The 18,160-nt window shown below is 47.9% G+C and overlaps 3 protein-coding genes across 3 annotated transcripts; 1 reads left to right on the top strand and 2 right to left on the bottom strand.

Annotated features, from left to right (window-relative positions):
* Positions 1-1,669, top strand: MYCGRDRAFT_88606 (uncharacterized protein; the record flags this gene model as incomplete). Its single annotated transcript, XM_003857751.1, has 4 exons — positions 1-44; positions 147-552; positions 750-1,577; positions 1,637-1,669. 4 exons carry the CDS (start codon positions 1-3, stop codon positions 1,667-1,669), a joined length of 1,311 nt encoding a protein of 436 aa, XP_003857799.1.
* A 1,273-nt stretch (positions 1,670-2,942) lies between these two features.
* MYCGRDRAFT_83301 (uncharacterized protein) lies at positions 2,943-3,701 on the bottom strand (the record flags this gene model as incomplete). Its single annotated transcript, XM_003855790.1, has 3 exons — positions 2,943-3,103; positions 3,162-3,468; positions 3,537-3,701. 3 exons carry the CDS (start codon positions 3,699-3,701, stop codon positions 2,943-2,945), a joined length of 633 nt encoding a protein of 210 aa, XP_003855838.1.
* A 1,757-nt stretch (positions 3,702-5,458) lies between these two features.
* On the bottom strand, positions 5,459-6,674 carry MYCGRDRAFT_64873 (uncharacterized protein; the record flags this gene model as incomplete). Its single annotated transcript, XM_003855789.1, has 2 exons — positions 5,459-5,619; positions 5,686-6,674. The coding sequence occupies 2 exons, from the start codon at positions 6,230-6,232 to the stop codon at positions 5,459-5,461; spliced, it is 708 nt and encodes a 235-aa protein (XP_003855837.1).
* Between the last annotated feature and the right edge of the window lie 11,486 nt (positions 6,675-18,160).

Genomic DNA, 18,160 nt, shown 5'->3' with positions numbered 1-18,160 from the left:
ATGGAAGTCGTTGGCTGTGTAAGCGCCGTGGTTGCATTGCTGAGGTAGGAGACCGTGGCGGGCATTGCGCGAAGCATGGGCTGATGGCATTGCAACAGCAAGGGCAACCAGTTGATTGAACTCATTGTAACTCTGAGAGACGCTAGAAGCGAAATCGCAGAACGAGTCACAAAGATCCAGTCACATTGGGTGCAGACGAAAGTGCAGCTCGACTTCGCCGAGCGAGCCTGGACTGGTCTTTCCGAGGAACACCAGGAAACGCAACTCAATGTTCTGGAATTACTGCACGGCAAAGTGAAGTCTGCCAATCTCCGCGTCCATGGTCTTATCAAGAAGTCTGATAGGGCCACAGGCACGCCGAAAGAACAGACAAGAATCAAACGCTCGAAGTACCTCTTCGTCAAGCCGTTTCTGGACTCTGTTATCAAGGACCTCACACAATGGCAAGAGTTATACAATCCAACATGGTTCTTGATCATGAAAATAGCGAACCCGATCATTGACACTGAGCTACAGAGGAAGGACTTGTCTGTCTCTGCAGAAGTCAACACTGTAATGCGATCAGCGAAAAGACTCAGAAGGCGTAGTCGGCACATCCGACAATGACAACATCCATATTTTCCTCTCCCCTCCTCTCCCCTGAAGTCCTTCAAGGACTGAGAGAATCGTGAATCGAGTACACTGAAGCGATGTGGCGCTCTCGAACAGACGGAACCACCCCACTCCTCGTCGACTCCATTCCCTGTCAGAGATACTCCTACGTCGGCATCATGACGCAGGACATCCGTCGCCTTGCCAGCAAACTAAAAGTGGTCGACCCGGCTACTTTTGCAGTGCTCAGATGTCGGGGTGTCGTCAAGTCACGCCACCAGGGCAGCGATCGGATTACCTCTTTCGAAATAGTCTTCGAAACACCTTCGAACCACAAGCCACGGACTCTGCGCCAACATCTCCTCATACAGCAGCCTCACTCCCTGACGGACCGCATCCATCTCGCAAAGCGACTCGCCGTGGCAGTGAACTACGTCCATACCCTCGGCTTTGTACACAAAAATCTCCGCCCTGATAATGTCATTTCCTTCCCGGACCCGAGCTCGTCTCGGCTCCCCACCTTCTACCTCATTGGCTTCGAGAACATGCGTAGCGAAGACGGATACTCCCACTTCTATGGGTCCGAGGACTGGTCGCAGAACATCTACCGCCACCCCCAGCGCCAGGGCATTCATCCCGAGGAGCGATACAACATGCGGCATGATATCTACAGTCTTGGAGTCTGCTTGCTAGAGATTGGACTTTGGAGTTCTTTCGTATCGTATGGGGAACAAGAAGTTGTTGTCGGTCCAGGAGAAGCGCTCGATCTCAGTAAAGTGGAGCTGCAGCGCTGCCTTCCGGACGACATCAAGTGGCACCTGGTCGGGCTGGCGAAGGACAAACTACGGTCTGTGCTGGGCGACATGTACACGGAGGTGGTGGTGAGCTGTCTCACTTGCTTGGACGGCGACAGTGATGACTATGGAGAACTTGTCGACGAGGAGGATGCGGACGGTGTTGGAGTCGGAGTGAGGTTCATTCAGAAGGTATGTATTTTGATGCCTGACGTTCACTGTCAAGCATACTGACCATGTGGATGATACAGGTCCTGCTGAAGCTGAATGAGATATCGGTCTGAATGTCGAGGTCGCGCGAACGCACCACGCAGCGTGCACTATTATTTACTCCAGCACATCCAGGTACCAAATTGTGTCTCGAGGTTCTGTTCCTTGTTCTGGGCCTGACTTGCTCCGATTCAATGATACATTTTCACTACCCGACATTTCTTCTCTGCATGAAGGACTTCCTGCATGCGGTCACGCAGGCGATCTCTCAGCGCCGCATCGTCCTCCGTCCGGTCTCAGGCTTCCAATGTTAAACATACATCCATGTAAGAAGATCTCTTTACCCAATCCAGTCCTCAGCCTCTCGTGGATATGGCCAATCTGAGCAGGTTTCTGAAGAGAGTGTTTTGAGCAGATACCCAAATTCAGCTGTGGAGATGACCACAGTCCTTGGAATTGATGGTCGTAGACGAGGGACATCAAAGCAGACCCCCCAACGTCGTCGTCGTTGCAGCGTCTCGACCTTACAAAGGTTAAAGGAGGGGTCGATTAACAAAGCGGAGAGGTTTAGCGTTAGCCCAACGACCAAGAGCAATAGCTTCCCGTCCATCCTGCTATTGGATCGGCCATGACCGCCGCTAAGTCATGTATGGCCCACAGTGAGAGGCCTGCCCCACTGTAAACTTGACAGCGTGAAAGCAGTTAATCGTTCATATCTCAACGACCACGGCATGAGTGAACTTCGTTGTTGCGGCATTCAAACCGCCCTACAAGCTTCCACTTTCTGGAGCTCCCACTCACCGCATGAAGGATTTCGGCCGGTCTGTTGCGAGACACTCATGGCTAGACGTTGTGGATGACCTCATTACTGTCGATGTTGTCGATGGAGGGGCAGCGACAACAGGCGCGCTGATTGACTCGGTACCTACGGGAGCTAGCTGATGTTCGTTGCTGCGCAGATGTGTTGAGGATTAATTCAATCAATTCGGAAACAAAAGCGTCTTACACACAGGCGGAAACAGCCTAGCTGACGGGAGTCTTATAGATGGCGGCTGTGCACTGGCGATAACACGCTGGCGACAGTTGGTAGCAACTTGATCGATTGAGATATATCGATGTGAAGCAGGAGATCGGACAAGAACGCAGCGTAGTCAAGGACGTTTTGATTATTCCTAGCTGAGAGGAGTGGCTCACTCAAGAGCCGTGGACCTCATCCATCATGATCGTTGCCCACCGCGGACACTGCCTCGATCCGCTTTCGTCGTGTGCCTGATTCACTCTTCTGCAATCCACGATCCTCTGGTTCATCTGTCTCGTGCTCCTGTCGTCCAAGCCCATCACCTTCCCTTACGACGTCAAAGCACTATCGCTCTTCCTCGCCTGCTCGATATCCGCCTCCTTCAACTCCCTCAACACACCTGTCTGCGCAACCTTACCCGTCAACACCGCACCTCCAATCTCCTTGGCCTGGCCCAGCATTCCAGAGGTGTGCTTATAGTACGAAATGTCTGCGTCCATCATCAGCACATACTCCACCAAGTCGTCAACCGACACAGCACAACTCACACTTGCTCCTGACCTCCACCAGGTACATTCTCGGATCCTCCGGTCCACCGTTGTGCACTCCATCGCCCAAGTCTCCAAACCATGCACTCACGACTTTCGAGTAGATCTCCTTGATCCTCGGGTCGTCGCCCGATGTCTTGACTGCTTCTCCTGTGACGCTCACCCAGTCTTGATTGCTCTTGTCGTGGAACGTCAGGTTGACTTCCTTGTTTGATTGCAGGTCGGAGATTTTGTTCGAGTGTTTGTTCGCGAGGAAGAGGAAGTCGGGTCCGGAACGCTTGGAGACGGCCATGGCGCGGGAGACGGGCTGGGAGGTCGCGAGTTGTGTCAGTCAGGGTGTATGGTAGGGGTGGAAACGGTTGCAGGAATACATACACCAGTTCCTTGACGGTAGGTGGAGAGCATGCCAATCTTGATGCCGTCGGCGATGGCGTAGAGGTCCTTGAACTTCTCTTCGGCCGAGGATTCGTTGTCATATTGTTTGGCGACGGAAGGGTCGGTTTGAGCGTCGACTTCACTCTGCTTGAGGTTTTCGGGCATGTTGAAGGGTGTTGTGGTGGTGAAGCTGCGAGAGGTTTTGCTGACGTTGAGTGCTCGAAATGTCGATGTGAAAGGTGTGATGCGAGTGATGCGGAGTGAGGAGAACATTGTGTTCAAGGAGAAGTAGTATGAGAGGGGTGTAGTGATACTTGCTTGCTTCGTGCATGAAGCTGTTCCTACCATTGCGAGGTGTGACGCGTGGTGAGCAGTCATGATGTAAGTTTGGTGGACTGCACGCCAATCGATCAGACTCGAGCGTCGCACTGAGATGCACTCTTGCATGTCTTTGACGCTCGGCGAGTCGATGCGTTGTTGTGAGCAGGTGGTTCGTCTCGGTGCTGTGGTGCCTTGTTGGTGCTGGAGAGTGATCACTTCTGCTGGTAGTAGAGGACGATCAACATGATGAAAATGAGAGTGATGAGTGCGGAAATGATGACGGCGAAGGTGATGATGGTCTTGCGAGCGATTCCAAGGTCGAGATCCGAGTTCATGAGGCTGTTAATGCATGGAAAGTTCATGATTGCGGTATTGTGCCGTTGTTGTTGTGTTGGTCGTGTCGCTGTTGTCGCCGTCAAATTGGAAGCTCAAAAGAGGCCTCCCGAAGCAAGGCTGAAGCACATTAGCTAGCGCCCGGGCTTGCCGAAGCTGTGCCCCGCCAGTCAGCTTGGGATACTGTTGGATACCGTTGGATTTTGTCAGAAGAGAGTGAACGAACGATCGGATAATATTGTGTATGCTCGTAAGTAGCAGCGTCGTTGAAGATAGATCGTATGCCGCAACGATGGAGATTATACCTTCGTTGCTCGTCGAGATATGGCGGATCTTGCTCTCACGGCTGCGAATCCGAACAGTTGTGCGACAAGTCGACACAATAGCAGACAAACGTACATCACTTAGCGGCGGGCGAAAGCGAGCCAACCACCAGCCAGTTGTCGAATTACACCTGAGGTTCGACAACTTCTGCAGCCCACTCAGGGCCTTCCTCTCCCACATATATCGTCATTTCTTGTCAACGCCATTGTCGTTGCGGGCCTATCCTCGATATGGTGCCCTCACATCTCGAGGACTGTGGTGGCGACGACGGTATTTCTCACTCGTCCACGGTTGGACAACAGTACTGGCGGCAGACATCTTTGCTGTCAGGGAAATACGGTCGCATGCAAACTCATGAGCCTTGGAAAAGGCCGAAGCAGATGGCTGTCACTACTCACTTGGTAGCCTCGCTCTGCTATACATGCAGACGACATCAGAGGGACGTCGAATCATTCAGTGCAACGAGAAAATTCTGCTCGTTCATCGTCTACACCGAAATCGTCGGCTCAAACAGTCTTGCATGCACAGAACTCGCATGTTGCCTCTGGTGCTTTGATCATCTGATTCCGATTACTCCACATACCGCTGTGCAATTGGCACTCGTAATGCGTGCTCGTCTATCCGTGGTCTTGTTGAACGACCTAGCCCACAGCCCGCAAAACTCCGTATTGTACTCCTTTCCATGCATCGCTTTTGTACGTCCAGCCGTGCCTTCGGCTCCATGCTCATCGCCGAGGATCTTGAGGCAAGCAACTGCAGTCCACAGGCGCATAGCCAATATAGTTCCCAGCGGACTCTGACTCTTCTTTCGACCCGGCGTGGCCCGTGTAATGGTGCACCCACTTCCTTCCCAAGCCATCCACATCCCACTTCGAGGTATTCACATCTCTTATGTGCAGCGTATCTCCGTGAGCGTTTTCTGGATTCGGCGCATCCGACTCGTCCTAAGAGCCGAGAGCAGCGTCCTGTCCACTCAGGAGGGTGTACACCGGTGCATCGAGCTTATCGCGACCCTTGAGGAAGTCCAGCTCCATGAGGAAGACGTATCCGAGAACTTTGCCGCCGAGTTTGGTGACGAGGTTGCCGGCTGCTGCGGCGGAGCCACCTGTCACAATGTCAGTACTTCTCTTCCTCCAAGATCTGTCCCTCTGCGTAGATTATCTCAACTCACCTGTAGCGATAATATCATCCACAATCACCACCTTCTGTCCCGGCTTGACGGCATCACTCTGCATCTGGAAAAAGTCCTCGCCATACTCCTTCTTGAATCCCTCCGTTTCGCATTGTCCAGGCAGTTTTCCCTGCTTCCTCACAGGCACGAATCCCGCACCCAATTTCAATGCTAAAGTCGGTCCGAACAGAAACCCCCGACTCTCCAAACCAACAATAACATCAATCCCTCCCTCGAATCTGCCAGCGATTTCCAATTCCAGAGCGCGAATGAGATTGGTGTGGAGGTCGTGGTTGGAGAAGAGCGGCATGATATCCTCAAAAAGGATTCCCGGAGAAGGAAAGTCGGGAAATTGACGCAGCCCACCTTTCAGCGTGCTCTTAAGACTGGCGAGTTCGGAGGCGCGGGCGGCATGGGTGGTGGAGAGTCCTCCCTGGGCGGCATGTTGGGCAGGAGCGGTAGTGGGGTCGCGAGAGTTGGGACCAGGATGGGAGGCTGTTGCGGAAGGGTCGGCGGCGGAGTGAGTTGGTCGTTCGGCGGAGGACATGGTGGGAAGGAAGAGGGGGAGGAGGGAAAGAGGATTATGTACGTGCGAAGAATGTGGTAACACGGGAGGGTTTGAGTCTCGGGGTGGTGTACTGTAAGGTGCTGCACAAGGCTGGTAACCGTGCAGGGGGGGGAGGATATTGGATGTCGGCTAAAACTTTTTTTTCCTTGTGATTTGATTGTGATTGAGGTGAGCGTGCAGGGACAAGAGCTCCACGGGTTTGCTTGATTTTCCCTTTCGGCCCGCTAAGCCCATGCGTCGATAGTGGTGGTGGTCGTGGAACGATTTGAGTGACGAGTCACGATCGAACGTCTTTGTTGTGGATGATTTTCGTTGGGAATTCTGTCGATACTGGATCGTTGGATGCCAATCATCAATGCGGATCCAATAAATGGCGGTCAACACGTGTACCTGTCGTTGTGCATGAATGGCGTGCGAGATATACGCAGGAAAGTCGTCGGCGGAAAGATAAAAGATTGCTAGGGATGCAGAGAGATGGAGAGTTGCCCGCGTTATTGGACCCCACCCTGCTCCCTCTTCTTCAACCGTACGACAACGACATCGTCAACATCATCGTCAACATCTTCCACATACAAAGAACATCCAACCCCCCGACGGCAACAACAAGGTTTGCACAACGACATGTCAATCACCGATCGTGGCGTTCCCCTCCAGCACACAGTCCCACATCCCACGACTCTGTCATTCAGACAAATACGGAAATCCGTCTCACTTCGAGTGACGAATGCACGAATTCACATGTGCATATTCGACTCACGGCAGCTTGCGTACAGCGCGGGATGATTGCTCGATCTCCTGCTTGTTCGAGATTTGTTGAAGATTCCCCAGATCGGTCTGCACAATCTGCACAGGCACAGGCATGTATACGTTTTCTTCCTCCAACTCCCCAGCTATCTGCAAAGGCAGGCATATGCATAGCTTACATAGCTTACATAGCTTACATATATGTTATCTTAGCAAGCTCAGACTCTCTAGCGAGAATGTTTGTTTTGAACCTAATTCACCCTAGCTAATTAGCGCTTCGCGCTAATATCCCCGCCCTACCCTATCCCTCCCTAATACACCCCGGACTACCTCGACTAATAAGAGATGTAGGCTAGGTATTCTCGTAGAGAGTCTAAGAGACTTTAGTTCCGACCTTAGTAGAGTAGATTTAGGCTTTAGTAATAGCGACTACCTTTACGCTACCGTATATATCGATATTAACTATACCCTATATTACCCCGAAACTACGCCTATTCGCATCCGCTACCTCGGCGCTATTAATTCTACCCTATACCGAAGTCGCTATATAATCCGCTCGAGCTATACCTCGCCGCCTTTAAAGCTACCCTCCTAGGCGGATATCGAGTTCCCTTAGTCTATATTAAGACGACCCTCGTTCTCCTATACTACTCGAAGACGATAGCGACTCGGACGACGGCCCTAAGGACGAAAACGATAATTATAACGACCTAACTCGCCGCGAAAACGAGGCCGTAGACCTCCTTATACGACGCGTTACGCGTATAATAGTACGGACGAGGAGGTTAACGGATACTAAACTATAACTCCTCTACGATATATTAAAGAACGAACTCTATTAGTCCTTTCCTAAAATGCTCTAGATATAGGTAGCGGCTAGCCGCGAAGAGGTAGAACATATTCGCCTACGCTCGAAGTACTATAATATACTCGAATAGTAGCGGTAAGCGATGCGCGACGTTATATATTAGGACGATATACGGACCGCTCTTAGAGGTAGCGTCGACCTCGTCGAGGTAGATAGTATACGGAGGGAGCTATATACTCTAACTAGAGAGTACGAGTTGTTCGGTAAGTTCTCGCCGGACGATAGTATAGATATCGAGAAAGTAGACTTCGCGGCCGCGTATAAGGAGATAGAGACAATAGCGCCGTCTTAGTTCGGTATACTTAACCGACTCGGCTAGAATTAGCGTACGTATCGGGATAGTTATACTAAGTCTACGAGTATGCCGCTTACTATTTATAAGCGTATATTTATAATTACGGCGATAGTATACTATTCGCGTACTAGCTAGACTTCGAACAAGTTTATATACTTACTATCGAAGTACCTATAGGGCTCTAGTATTAAGAGGCGCGTCGTCGAGACGTTGTAGGGTCTTAGGTTATATACGAGTTATTACTAAGGACTTAGTCTATTAGAGTAGATTATAGCTAAAGGAAAGGTCCGTTTATAATTTCTTCTTATGTTCCCTATTTACCCCGACTTACCCTATACTTCCCTATACTACCCCGTTTAGTCGGCTATTATCTAGTTTTATAGCTCCTGTTCGACCTAGTAGAACCCGTTATAACCCTTTATACCCCGAGTTACCCTATTTATGCCCTAATATTAGACTCCTTAGTCCGGTTCCTCTTAACGATAGCTAGTCTAGGATTAGCGTAATACCCCCGACGCCCCCTATCCGCCCCGATATACCTATATATACCTAGATATACCTATATACACCCCGGTATACCCCGCCTAATAAATATGTCGTATATTTACTCTATATACAAAAGGGTAGGCCTAGTATTAAGAACCGGACTAAGGAGTCTAACGAGGCTAGAGCACCCTCTACCTATAAGCCTACTACTCTAACTACCGTATTAACTACGTTTATATATAGTAGCTCTCCCGACGACTACTTATCCTTCCTCTAATCCCTAGTACGGCCTCTACCCGCTTAACCGTAATTACGAAATTAGGAACGACGATTATAGCCTCTACCCGCTTAACTATAATTACGAAATTAGGAACGATTCTAATACGGCCTCTACCCGCTTAACTATAACTACGAAATTAGGAACAACGATTAAGTACGGCCTCTACCTACTTAATTGTAATTACGAAATTAGGAACGATTCTAACACGGCCTCTACTAGCTTAACCGTAATTACGAAATTAGGAATAACTTTCCCGGAATCCGGTATACCCTAGAAAAACCCTATACACCCTAACTAGATCCTGTTTACCCCTCTTTAATACCCGTTACCCCTATATACCCCGGTAGAACACCCGGTAGTCTAACTACTATTATAGGAGAAGGTTATATAGGTTGCGAAGGCCCTTAAGCTCGTGCTCGTATACGATAACCTTAACGTTCGTATTACGAAGTAGTAAGAGGTCGTCGGTAATACGACTATGTCGTAGGAGTCCTAGACTAATGCCGCGATTGTCGTTAAACCGGGATTTCTAGACGGCGGCTTAACCTAGGAAATGTACCGGCCGGCTATACCTTTAGACGTCTATAATATATACGAGTCTAATAGTATAGTAGGGGGCTAGACGCCGGCCGTTTTACGAGGCCTTATCGCTAACGCTATTAGGACTATGCACCCCGGCGTATATACGCCGTTTAAGGACCTTCCGGATTTGTAGCGTACCCTCGTTGTTATAGACGAGGTCCTCCCTACCGAGAAGATAGAGTACTATTAGTTAGCCGGTATAAAGGAAGACGAAGGCTCGCTCTCTAGGACGCTTAGGGTCTACGACAATATCGTCCTCGATTAGCTATAGTTTAAGGCGCTAGCGGACCCGACTTCCGACGAGCATAATATGTTTAAGTAGTCCCTATTACTTACCTATAGCGATAAGTTAACCGCCCGTATAATCCTCGCGTCGAAGGCGATTTATAGCTACTTATCTAGACCGTACGACCGGCGGAGCTAGCTACTCGGGCTAAACTCTTAGTTCTACGTTTAGCTTAACCTCCTATATACTATCGTTCGGACCTATTAGGCCCCTGCCCCTAGTACTCGGAGTAAGTACACGTTAATAGGTAATATAGCGTTCTAGGGTCGCACCGCTTATATACGCGATAATGTTAAGTACTATATTACGCGGCCTTTAATTGCGTAGTCGTTTAATACTCGCGTCCTCGCTCTGTTCTACGCTATAATATAGCGGCGTAGAATTAGGATGCCCGCCTAGAGGACGTAGGAGAACGTAAACTATATCTTATCTCGACTTTAGCCGGCTGTCTTTAACGCTCTCGTTAAGGATATGCGCCTCTAGGCGTTTACTAAGGATGCTTAGGACGGCGATAGCTATAAGGACGACGAATTCCGTACTATATACTGCTTCCTATAGGAGTCGGAGCAGTTCCTTATACTATAATATGCCGTTAAGTACGGTAATATTAGTATGTTGCGTCGGTTAGTAGACGTACTTATCCTAACCTTCTTCGGAGCCGGCTAGGGCAACTACGGGCGTATTATGTTGCACTATCGATAGCTATTGTCTAATAGTGTTAGCGATAAAGTCCTATAGGACGCGATTCTAGACTCCGGCCTTATTAACTAGACCGGTAAGGCTAACGGTTTTAAGCCTATTAATCTAATGTTAGAGTATCTAAACTACTCGTATAAGAACGAGCTCAAATGCTATAAGACATCTACCTACGACATCGACGACGTACTTAAACGTATGTTATTGTCTAACGTATAGCTCCGCTCCTTATACGAGTAGATAGAGAATAAGTTCGGCGGCTCTAATAGCGGCAAGTATACGAGGAAGGACGTAGGTCTAGACATCTATATACTAGCTACGTATCTACTAGATAGTAGGTTAGTATAGGTTAGGCCGGCCGACGACCTTAATAGTAATACTTTCTCTTCCGAGGATATATATACTAAGGGCATAGACGTACTTACGACGAAGGTTAAAGACTTTAATGTACGGCGGATAAAGTTTATAGTAGACGAGGACGTCGACGACGACGGTAATAGCGCTATGTTTTTTAAGACCGAGGAGTATATTAAAGTACTAGAGGACCCGGACACTAGACACCGAGAGGAATACGAGACGCTAGACTTATCGGCTATAGATTAATTAATTAATTAATTATTACTATTATTACTACTATTACGGTCGTCTAACCTATAATATTATTATAAACTCCGATATAGAAACCTATTACCCGATATAAAGGCCTAAACTATTATAAACTCCGATATACCCCGGCGAATGCCTCTATATCTTTACGGCATTTTATATAGCAATCCTACTAGCACCGGCTCCGCTACTTCTATTTCTACTAGGTCCTTTCGGAAACAAGACTCTATTCGCACTATCGCCTAGTAGCGAGCGCCTACCCTTCTTTCTCGGACTATACTTACTAAACGAGCAAGCTCTACTACCTTAGTAATAGCGACAGCGAGCATACGTCTTACCGGCACGCTAGATCTACTTCTTCCTATCCTCGCTATATACCTAGCATTCTAAATTGTCCTTAATATAGCGCCCGTAGCGCTTATTACTAGTCTTCTACTCGCCGAGATTAGTCTCTATAATGCGGCTAATATACGAGACCGTATTACTAGCGTTCTACTTGCCCTTACCCTTCTCCTTATCGGTAGCGACATTCGACTACTACTTGCCCTTAACCTAACTTATATACTCCGACTTCTCCTTACCCGCGATCGTAAATTTCTATTTAAAGCGCTTAAATCTACTTACTTTATACGTACTACGTATTATCTCTAGTCCGCTATTACTACTGTTACTATCGTCGCCGTCGTCGTTCGGTCGTAGTAGCGTAGCCGGCTTACCGGCGAATATTATAGCCGGAGCTTCTACGCCGGGCGGTAGTATAATTAGTATATATAGCGAAGGTTAGCGAGGCGGAGGAGGTAGAGACCGGCGAGGCGGCGAAGGGGTTAGCGAGCGGCGAGGTCTAAAGTAGTTAGTAAATAAGCGGATAAGGCGTAAGTGTTAATACTTACTAATTATCGTCGTCGGGCTCGCTTACCGGTAACGGCTAGTAGCTACTATCTAATCCGACCGAAGGGCTCCGCTATAGAGGTAGCGGAGGGCGGTAGCCGGCGAAGTCGCTCGGACGAGTTCTATATATTACGCGCGTAGATAGGTCCGTAATCGGATTATTAATATTAGGGCGGCTAGGGTAAGGTTAGACGTAGCTATTCGGAAGCTCGTCGTCGAAGGGACTAAATCCTATTAGTATAGCAACTATATTAAGGTGTAGGTAATAACTTACGTCGGATCGGACAGGCCTATAACATTAGATACTACGGAGGCGTAGCGGACAGAGGGAGGAGCTACGGGAGAGCTAGTAGGCGAGGAAGGAGCCGGCGAGGGGGGGGAGAGAATGTTATTATCTTCGATAACGAGAGAGCTAGTAGGCGAGGAAGGAGCCGGCGAGGGGGGAGGGAGAATGCTATCTTCTTCGATGCTATCTTAGAGTTAGTATATCGAACGCTACGAGAAGTAAAGATGCGTATACTTAGTTATAACTATATTACCCTCGTTATCTATAGCGGTTACTATAGGGGCCGCTACCGCCTCGGAAGCACTATCGCTATCTACGGCGGTGTCGTAAAAGAAAGGGCTGTTTATCCGTTAGTAAATAGCCTATATACGCGGATAATCGCTAATATACGTAGCCTAGACTTCTTCTTCTTCTTTTTCGTCGCTACCGTAGACGGGGACAGGGAGCGTAAAAGGGAAAGCTACGGGAAGAGGGAGGACCGGCGTAGCCGGTACGGCGACGACGGGGTTAATAAGGGCAGCGGGTAAGGGGAGTTAGACAATTAGCTAAAGTAGACGTTGCGGACGGAGGTTAGCGATGCGCTAGGCTATACGGACGCGCGCGCGAGCATTATAAGCGAGTACCTATCGATAAGAAGAGACCTAGCTACCGTAAGCTAGGTTACCGAGAGCGATAATCTAAGGGACGCGCGATATAGCGGATATAGCGAGCGTAAAGGAGAAAGAAGAAGGAAGAAAGAAGAAAGAAAACGAGAGAGGAAGGCTACTATACTATAAAGTTATCGAAGTCGAAGTTGTTATTATTACTAAAGAAGAAGAGAAAATTAAGACGAGGTAGAAGGGGTTTTGTATTTTCTTATAGGGTTATTGTTTGTTTGTTTGTTTGTTCCATTTACGTCCTTTCGGAGTCCAAGACTATGTAGGACGGCTTTGCTATAAAGGCAAAGCAGTAGATCTAGTTACAATCAGATTTTTCGGTATTCTTTGACCTTAGGGGAGACCCCGTGCCTAAGGCAATGCTAAAGGACTTTAAACAAATGCGAGACAAAGGAAATCAAACGAGTGTTGCAGCCTAAGGCTGCAGAATTTTCGCGCCAAGCTTTTGCAGAATTTTTAGCGGATCCTTCCGCTTCGCACACACGCTGCGAATTCGAAAGAGATGCAGCGCAAGAAGCAGCTGTCTAACTCGCTGCCTTCTCTTGTCCTCAATATGCCTTTGTAGAACTATATGCCGCCTTCTAGCGCATATAGCTACGCAGGTTGATCGTAGAGTTGTAGATTCCACCGAGTTCTAGCTCTTTAAAGTGCATGTATGCTTCCTTCGAGGGCGACGAAGTCTCTAGAGAAGGGACATGCGATTTCGATTCGGATTTCGAGGAGGTGCGCGTATAGGGCAGAGTGGACTGCTTCTTTCTTCTTCTCGTTCTCGTTCGTAGCGTAGAGGGCTATTCGTTCGAATCGTGCTGTTGTTCTGTTGTAGCTCGTGTTTCGAGGCGGATTTCGAGAAGGATTTCGGGCGGATTCGAGAGGTTTTCGAGGAGGTTTCTTCCGGACTGTCTTAGTTTCCCTTCCAAGGAAGGTACTTACGACGGCCACCGCGTGAAGGTGCAGTCTGTTCGGCCGTCTCTTATAGGGTTAGCTAGGGTATATTCGTTTATATTGTCCTATAACGGGGTGCATTATCGTTATGCGTATAACGCATTTAGTAATAGCTCGTAGGGCTCGACAATACGACAAAGGATGCCTAAAACACGTAGTAAGGAAGTAAAGTAAACATCTAAGGACTCCTATTATAAGAAAGGGCCGGACAATTACTAAATATAGCGCCTACGACATATAAATCCGGTAACAATACGAATATAAGTAGGATCTAAGGGAAGAACGAACAGAATCTAAAGGAAAAGTAGATAGGGTCTAAAAGAGATATAATAATTCGGTAAGTAGCTATAGTAGTATAAACGATGCCGCTAAGACGGAGCTAGTAAGGTTAGAAGTAAATATAACTAGCCGGATTCTTACGGGGTGTACTAGAGTAGAGCAGATTAAACTAGAGTGTCCGCATTAGGGCATTGCTAACTAACTATACCTTATTAGCTCGACCTCCTTTAGCACCGCGAACCTCCTATAACTCGGCGGCTTTCGCTATCTACTTCCGCTCGCGACCTCTAGTAGACGTCCCCGACTACGTAATCCGTCTAATATTCCCGTTAACCGGCTATAGAGGCGTCCGAACTACGTCTAGTATTATAGAATATCGTATACGCTTTCGACTTAGCCGAGAAGCTAGAGTTCCGGCGTCGATTCGGCTTCCTCTACGTAACGGTGTCGCCTAGACAGTACTAGGAGCCGTATTCTATAGCGGATTTGGCGTATAGCTGTTATGTCTACCGACTTTTCGTACCGGGATCGTACTAGGAGGTATATTTAGTAGCGGATTTAGCGTATAGCTATTATTTCTACCGACTTTTCGCACCGGGATCGCACTAGGAGGCATATTTAGTAGCGGATTTAGCGTAGGACAGCTATTTCTACCGACTTTTCGTACCGGGATCGTACTAGGCGCTATATTTTAGTAAGGATTTAGCGTAGGATAGCTATTTCTACCGACTTTTCGTACCGGGATCGCACTAGGCGCTATATTTTAGTAAGGATTTAGCGTAGGACGGCTATTTCTACTAGCTCCTTATACTAGGCGAGCACCGGGAGCTATATTTTATAGCGGATCTAGCGTAGGGCAGCTATTTAGTAGCGTATATCGTAGAATCTAGCTATCGGGACACGCATTTTATAGCGGATCTAGCGTAGGACAGCTATTTAGTAGCGTATATCGCAAAATCCGGCTGCCGGGACACGCATTTTGTAGCGGATTTAGCGTAGGACAGCTATTTAATAGCGTATTTTGCTAGTTATAAGTGCTAGGGGCGGTAGAGGGCGGCGTACTTTAAGAAAACCGAGGGCTAGGGGCGGTAGAGGACAGCGTATTTTACTAAAATTTAGTGCTAGGGGTAGTAGAGGCAGGCGTACTTTATAGAAACCGAGCGCTAGGGGCGGTAGAGGACAGCGTATTTTACTAAAATCTAGTACTAAGAGTAGTAGAGGCCGGCGTATTTCGTAGAAATTAACTACTAGGGGCGGCGGAGGACTATATTTAGTAGCGGGGTAAGGCGGGGTATATAGGGATACTCCGTTTTCTCGCGGGTTCTACGGTAGAATCGGTAGTTATTACGGGGTATATTAAATCGACGTCGAATTCCGGTACGAAGGGGCACGTATATTACCTAGAGGGTAGTAATTTATCGTCGGACAGTAAGAGATTCCTCGGATCTATATACCGATAGCGCGTAAGCGGCGATAGTATAGGTCGGGGATTACGCTATAGCGACGAGGTTACGTAAGGTAATATACCGCGTCTTCCGCTAACGTCCGTATACGGCGGTATAACTCGTCGTAGTAGTAGCATCGTATAGGCCCCGACGAACTAACGCTAAGTTAGCGAAGATAATATAAAATCCTCTCTATATAAAGGCGACGATAGACGATCGCCCTATACACCCTCTAAGGGCGGCGACGAGTTAATTAAGGCAGCGGCCGACTACGAATATCCGTCGTTTAATAGACGAAGGGTGTTAGGTAAGAAGTCTCTCTCGAAGGATGTCGCTATACTCTCTACGCCCTCCGCGCTAACCGTCGAGGTAGCGACGAAGGAGTCTTTAACGGATACCTACGTAGCGAAAGAATAATAGACGTTCGTAGCGGGTGTTACTAGAGCTACGAGAGGTCTGCCTACATCTATACGATCGGCTATATTCTTTAATTTAATACGCGTAGTAAGTATATTATCCCTCGAATTAATACGCTCGATCTATTAAGCCGACGGTAGTAATAATTCGTCTACCGAACCGGATTCTAACGCTAACTCTTACGACCGCGACTTCGACTCTATTATACGATTCCTTTTAGCAACCGCGTAGTCCCGGTATAGGTCTAAGCTAGTTAAGATAATGCCTAATATCGACTATATAAGATCTCTACCCGTCTCGGGGGTCTACCGGCGCTGTAGTCGAATAGCCGGCATTTTCGATAGGAGGTCGTCTATACTATTACACCGCTTATTATTAACGAAGGTATACGCGAGCCCCTAACATAACTTAGTAGACATCTACGCATTAATAGGTAGGGTTATTCGATAGTTAGCTTATTAGTACTCGGACTTAATTTTCTCTCGGGCCTACGTCTCGATTGCCTATAGTACGAACTATATACGTATATGCTTACGAGGACATACTAGCGCTTCCGGTAGAGTATAGAGGGTAAACGGACTAACCGGGAATTAGTCCGGATTATATATACTATAGTACCTACCCTTATCGACGGGAACCCTAGTAGTACTAACGGGGAGTCGATGTTCGCCTAGGAATAAGAGGAACACCTTACGATAGTATAAAGCGTCGCATAAATCCCTCTACTCGATAGGTAAGGCCCGGCGTTGCGCTATATCCGTCTTCGACTAGAATAGTAGTACTAGTTCTATAGGCCTAACATTAGTCGGGGTATATATACTTAGCCCGGGGTATTACGAGTTATATAGGGTTTAACTATACTAACCCGGGGTTTACGTAGATTTAGACTCGGAGCTAGAGCTATCGATAACGTATACCTAGCTTAGGCGACTCTGTCTACGATCGACCGCTAACTAGTTACGACTCCCTCGCTTACGCTTCGTCTTCCCCTTCCCCTTCCCCTTCCCCTACTTATTTATAACCCTATCCTTAAACAGCGGCTTATTACTATAACGATACTAGCCTTAACTACTAAACGCCTAATACGGAAGGAAGAGATACCCGATACTAGTACGCCCTTTACTACGGCCGCCTCTACCGAGCCGCTACTATATATTACCGAGATCTATACCGATCGGGAAGCGCTAGACTACTACCCTCTCTACGTTAGGTATATTAACCCCTATACCGAGAGAGGTAGTCGCGAAGACTATACGAGCGGTAGAGCCCTCGTTCTTAAAGTCGCTATACGTAACCTCCTTATTAAAAGGCGGCGTATCGGCCGTAAACGATCGGACGATCCTTAGGATATCGTAGCTAACACTAGGACTACTAATATATCGATCCGCCGGCGGCGCATCGCGCGTTATACGTACTAACGTATTATAGAAGAACTCGATACTATTAGTAATCCTTCCGAGGCTATCGATAAAGATAACGGTCTTCGGGATACGGTATAGCGTTACGTAGCCGTTAGTAACTATATAATCTAAGAAATCCCCTAGTTGTTCGAAGCCTCCGAGCTTCCCTCGTAGTATTAGCCGTAGAACGATTATAATGTCCGGCCGGTCGATCGTCGTTCGTACGACCTCGGTTTAGTATATATTACGTCCGATAGCTCGAAACCTAGACGACCGGAGGACAGTTTATTCGGCCTTCTCGCTAAGTATAGCGGAGTATCTAAACTATACGACATCCTTAGTTAATAGCTTACGTAGCTCGCCGAGCTATATAAACGACTTACGGAACTCCTTACCCTAACTCGTAATAGTATAGCACTCGTCGATAGCTACTATACTAATCCTAGGGACCTAGGTGCTCGTAGACGAGGATAGCTTCTTTAACTATGTCCTAAACGCCTTAGACGACGCCTACTCTAGTCCGAGTAGTACGTTAGCACACTACCTATTACTAATAAGAGCAAGTAAGCCTTATTGCTTCTTCTTTGCCTCCGAGGTTAGTAACACCGCCTTAGCTATACTATCGCTAATACGAATAATATCCGCCGTCTACTCTTCGCCGAGCTTACTAATTAGTATAATCTAAATAGTAACCTTACGCGTTAATACGGAGAAGGCGTAGAATATTACGCTCTTACCGAATCTAGTGCGA

The sequence above is a fragment of the Zymoseptoria tritici genome, chromosome 1 (genome assembly GCF_000219625.1).
Source record: "Zymoseptoria tritici IPO323 chromosome 1, whole genome shotgun sequence".
Classification (NCBI taxonomy): Eukaryota; Fungi; Ascomycota; class Dothideomycetes; order Mycosphaerellales; family Mycosphaerellaceae; genus Zymoseptoria; species Zymoseptoria tritici.
Note: the sequence above shows the minus strand (reverse complement) of the source record. Positions and strands in the feature narration are given on the sequence as shown.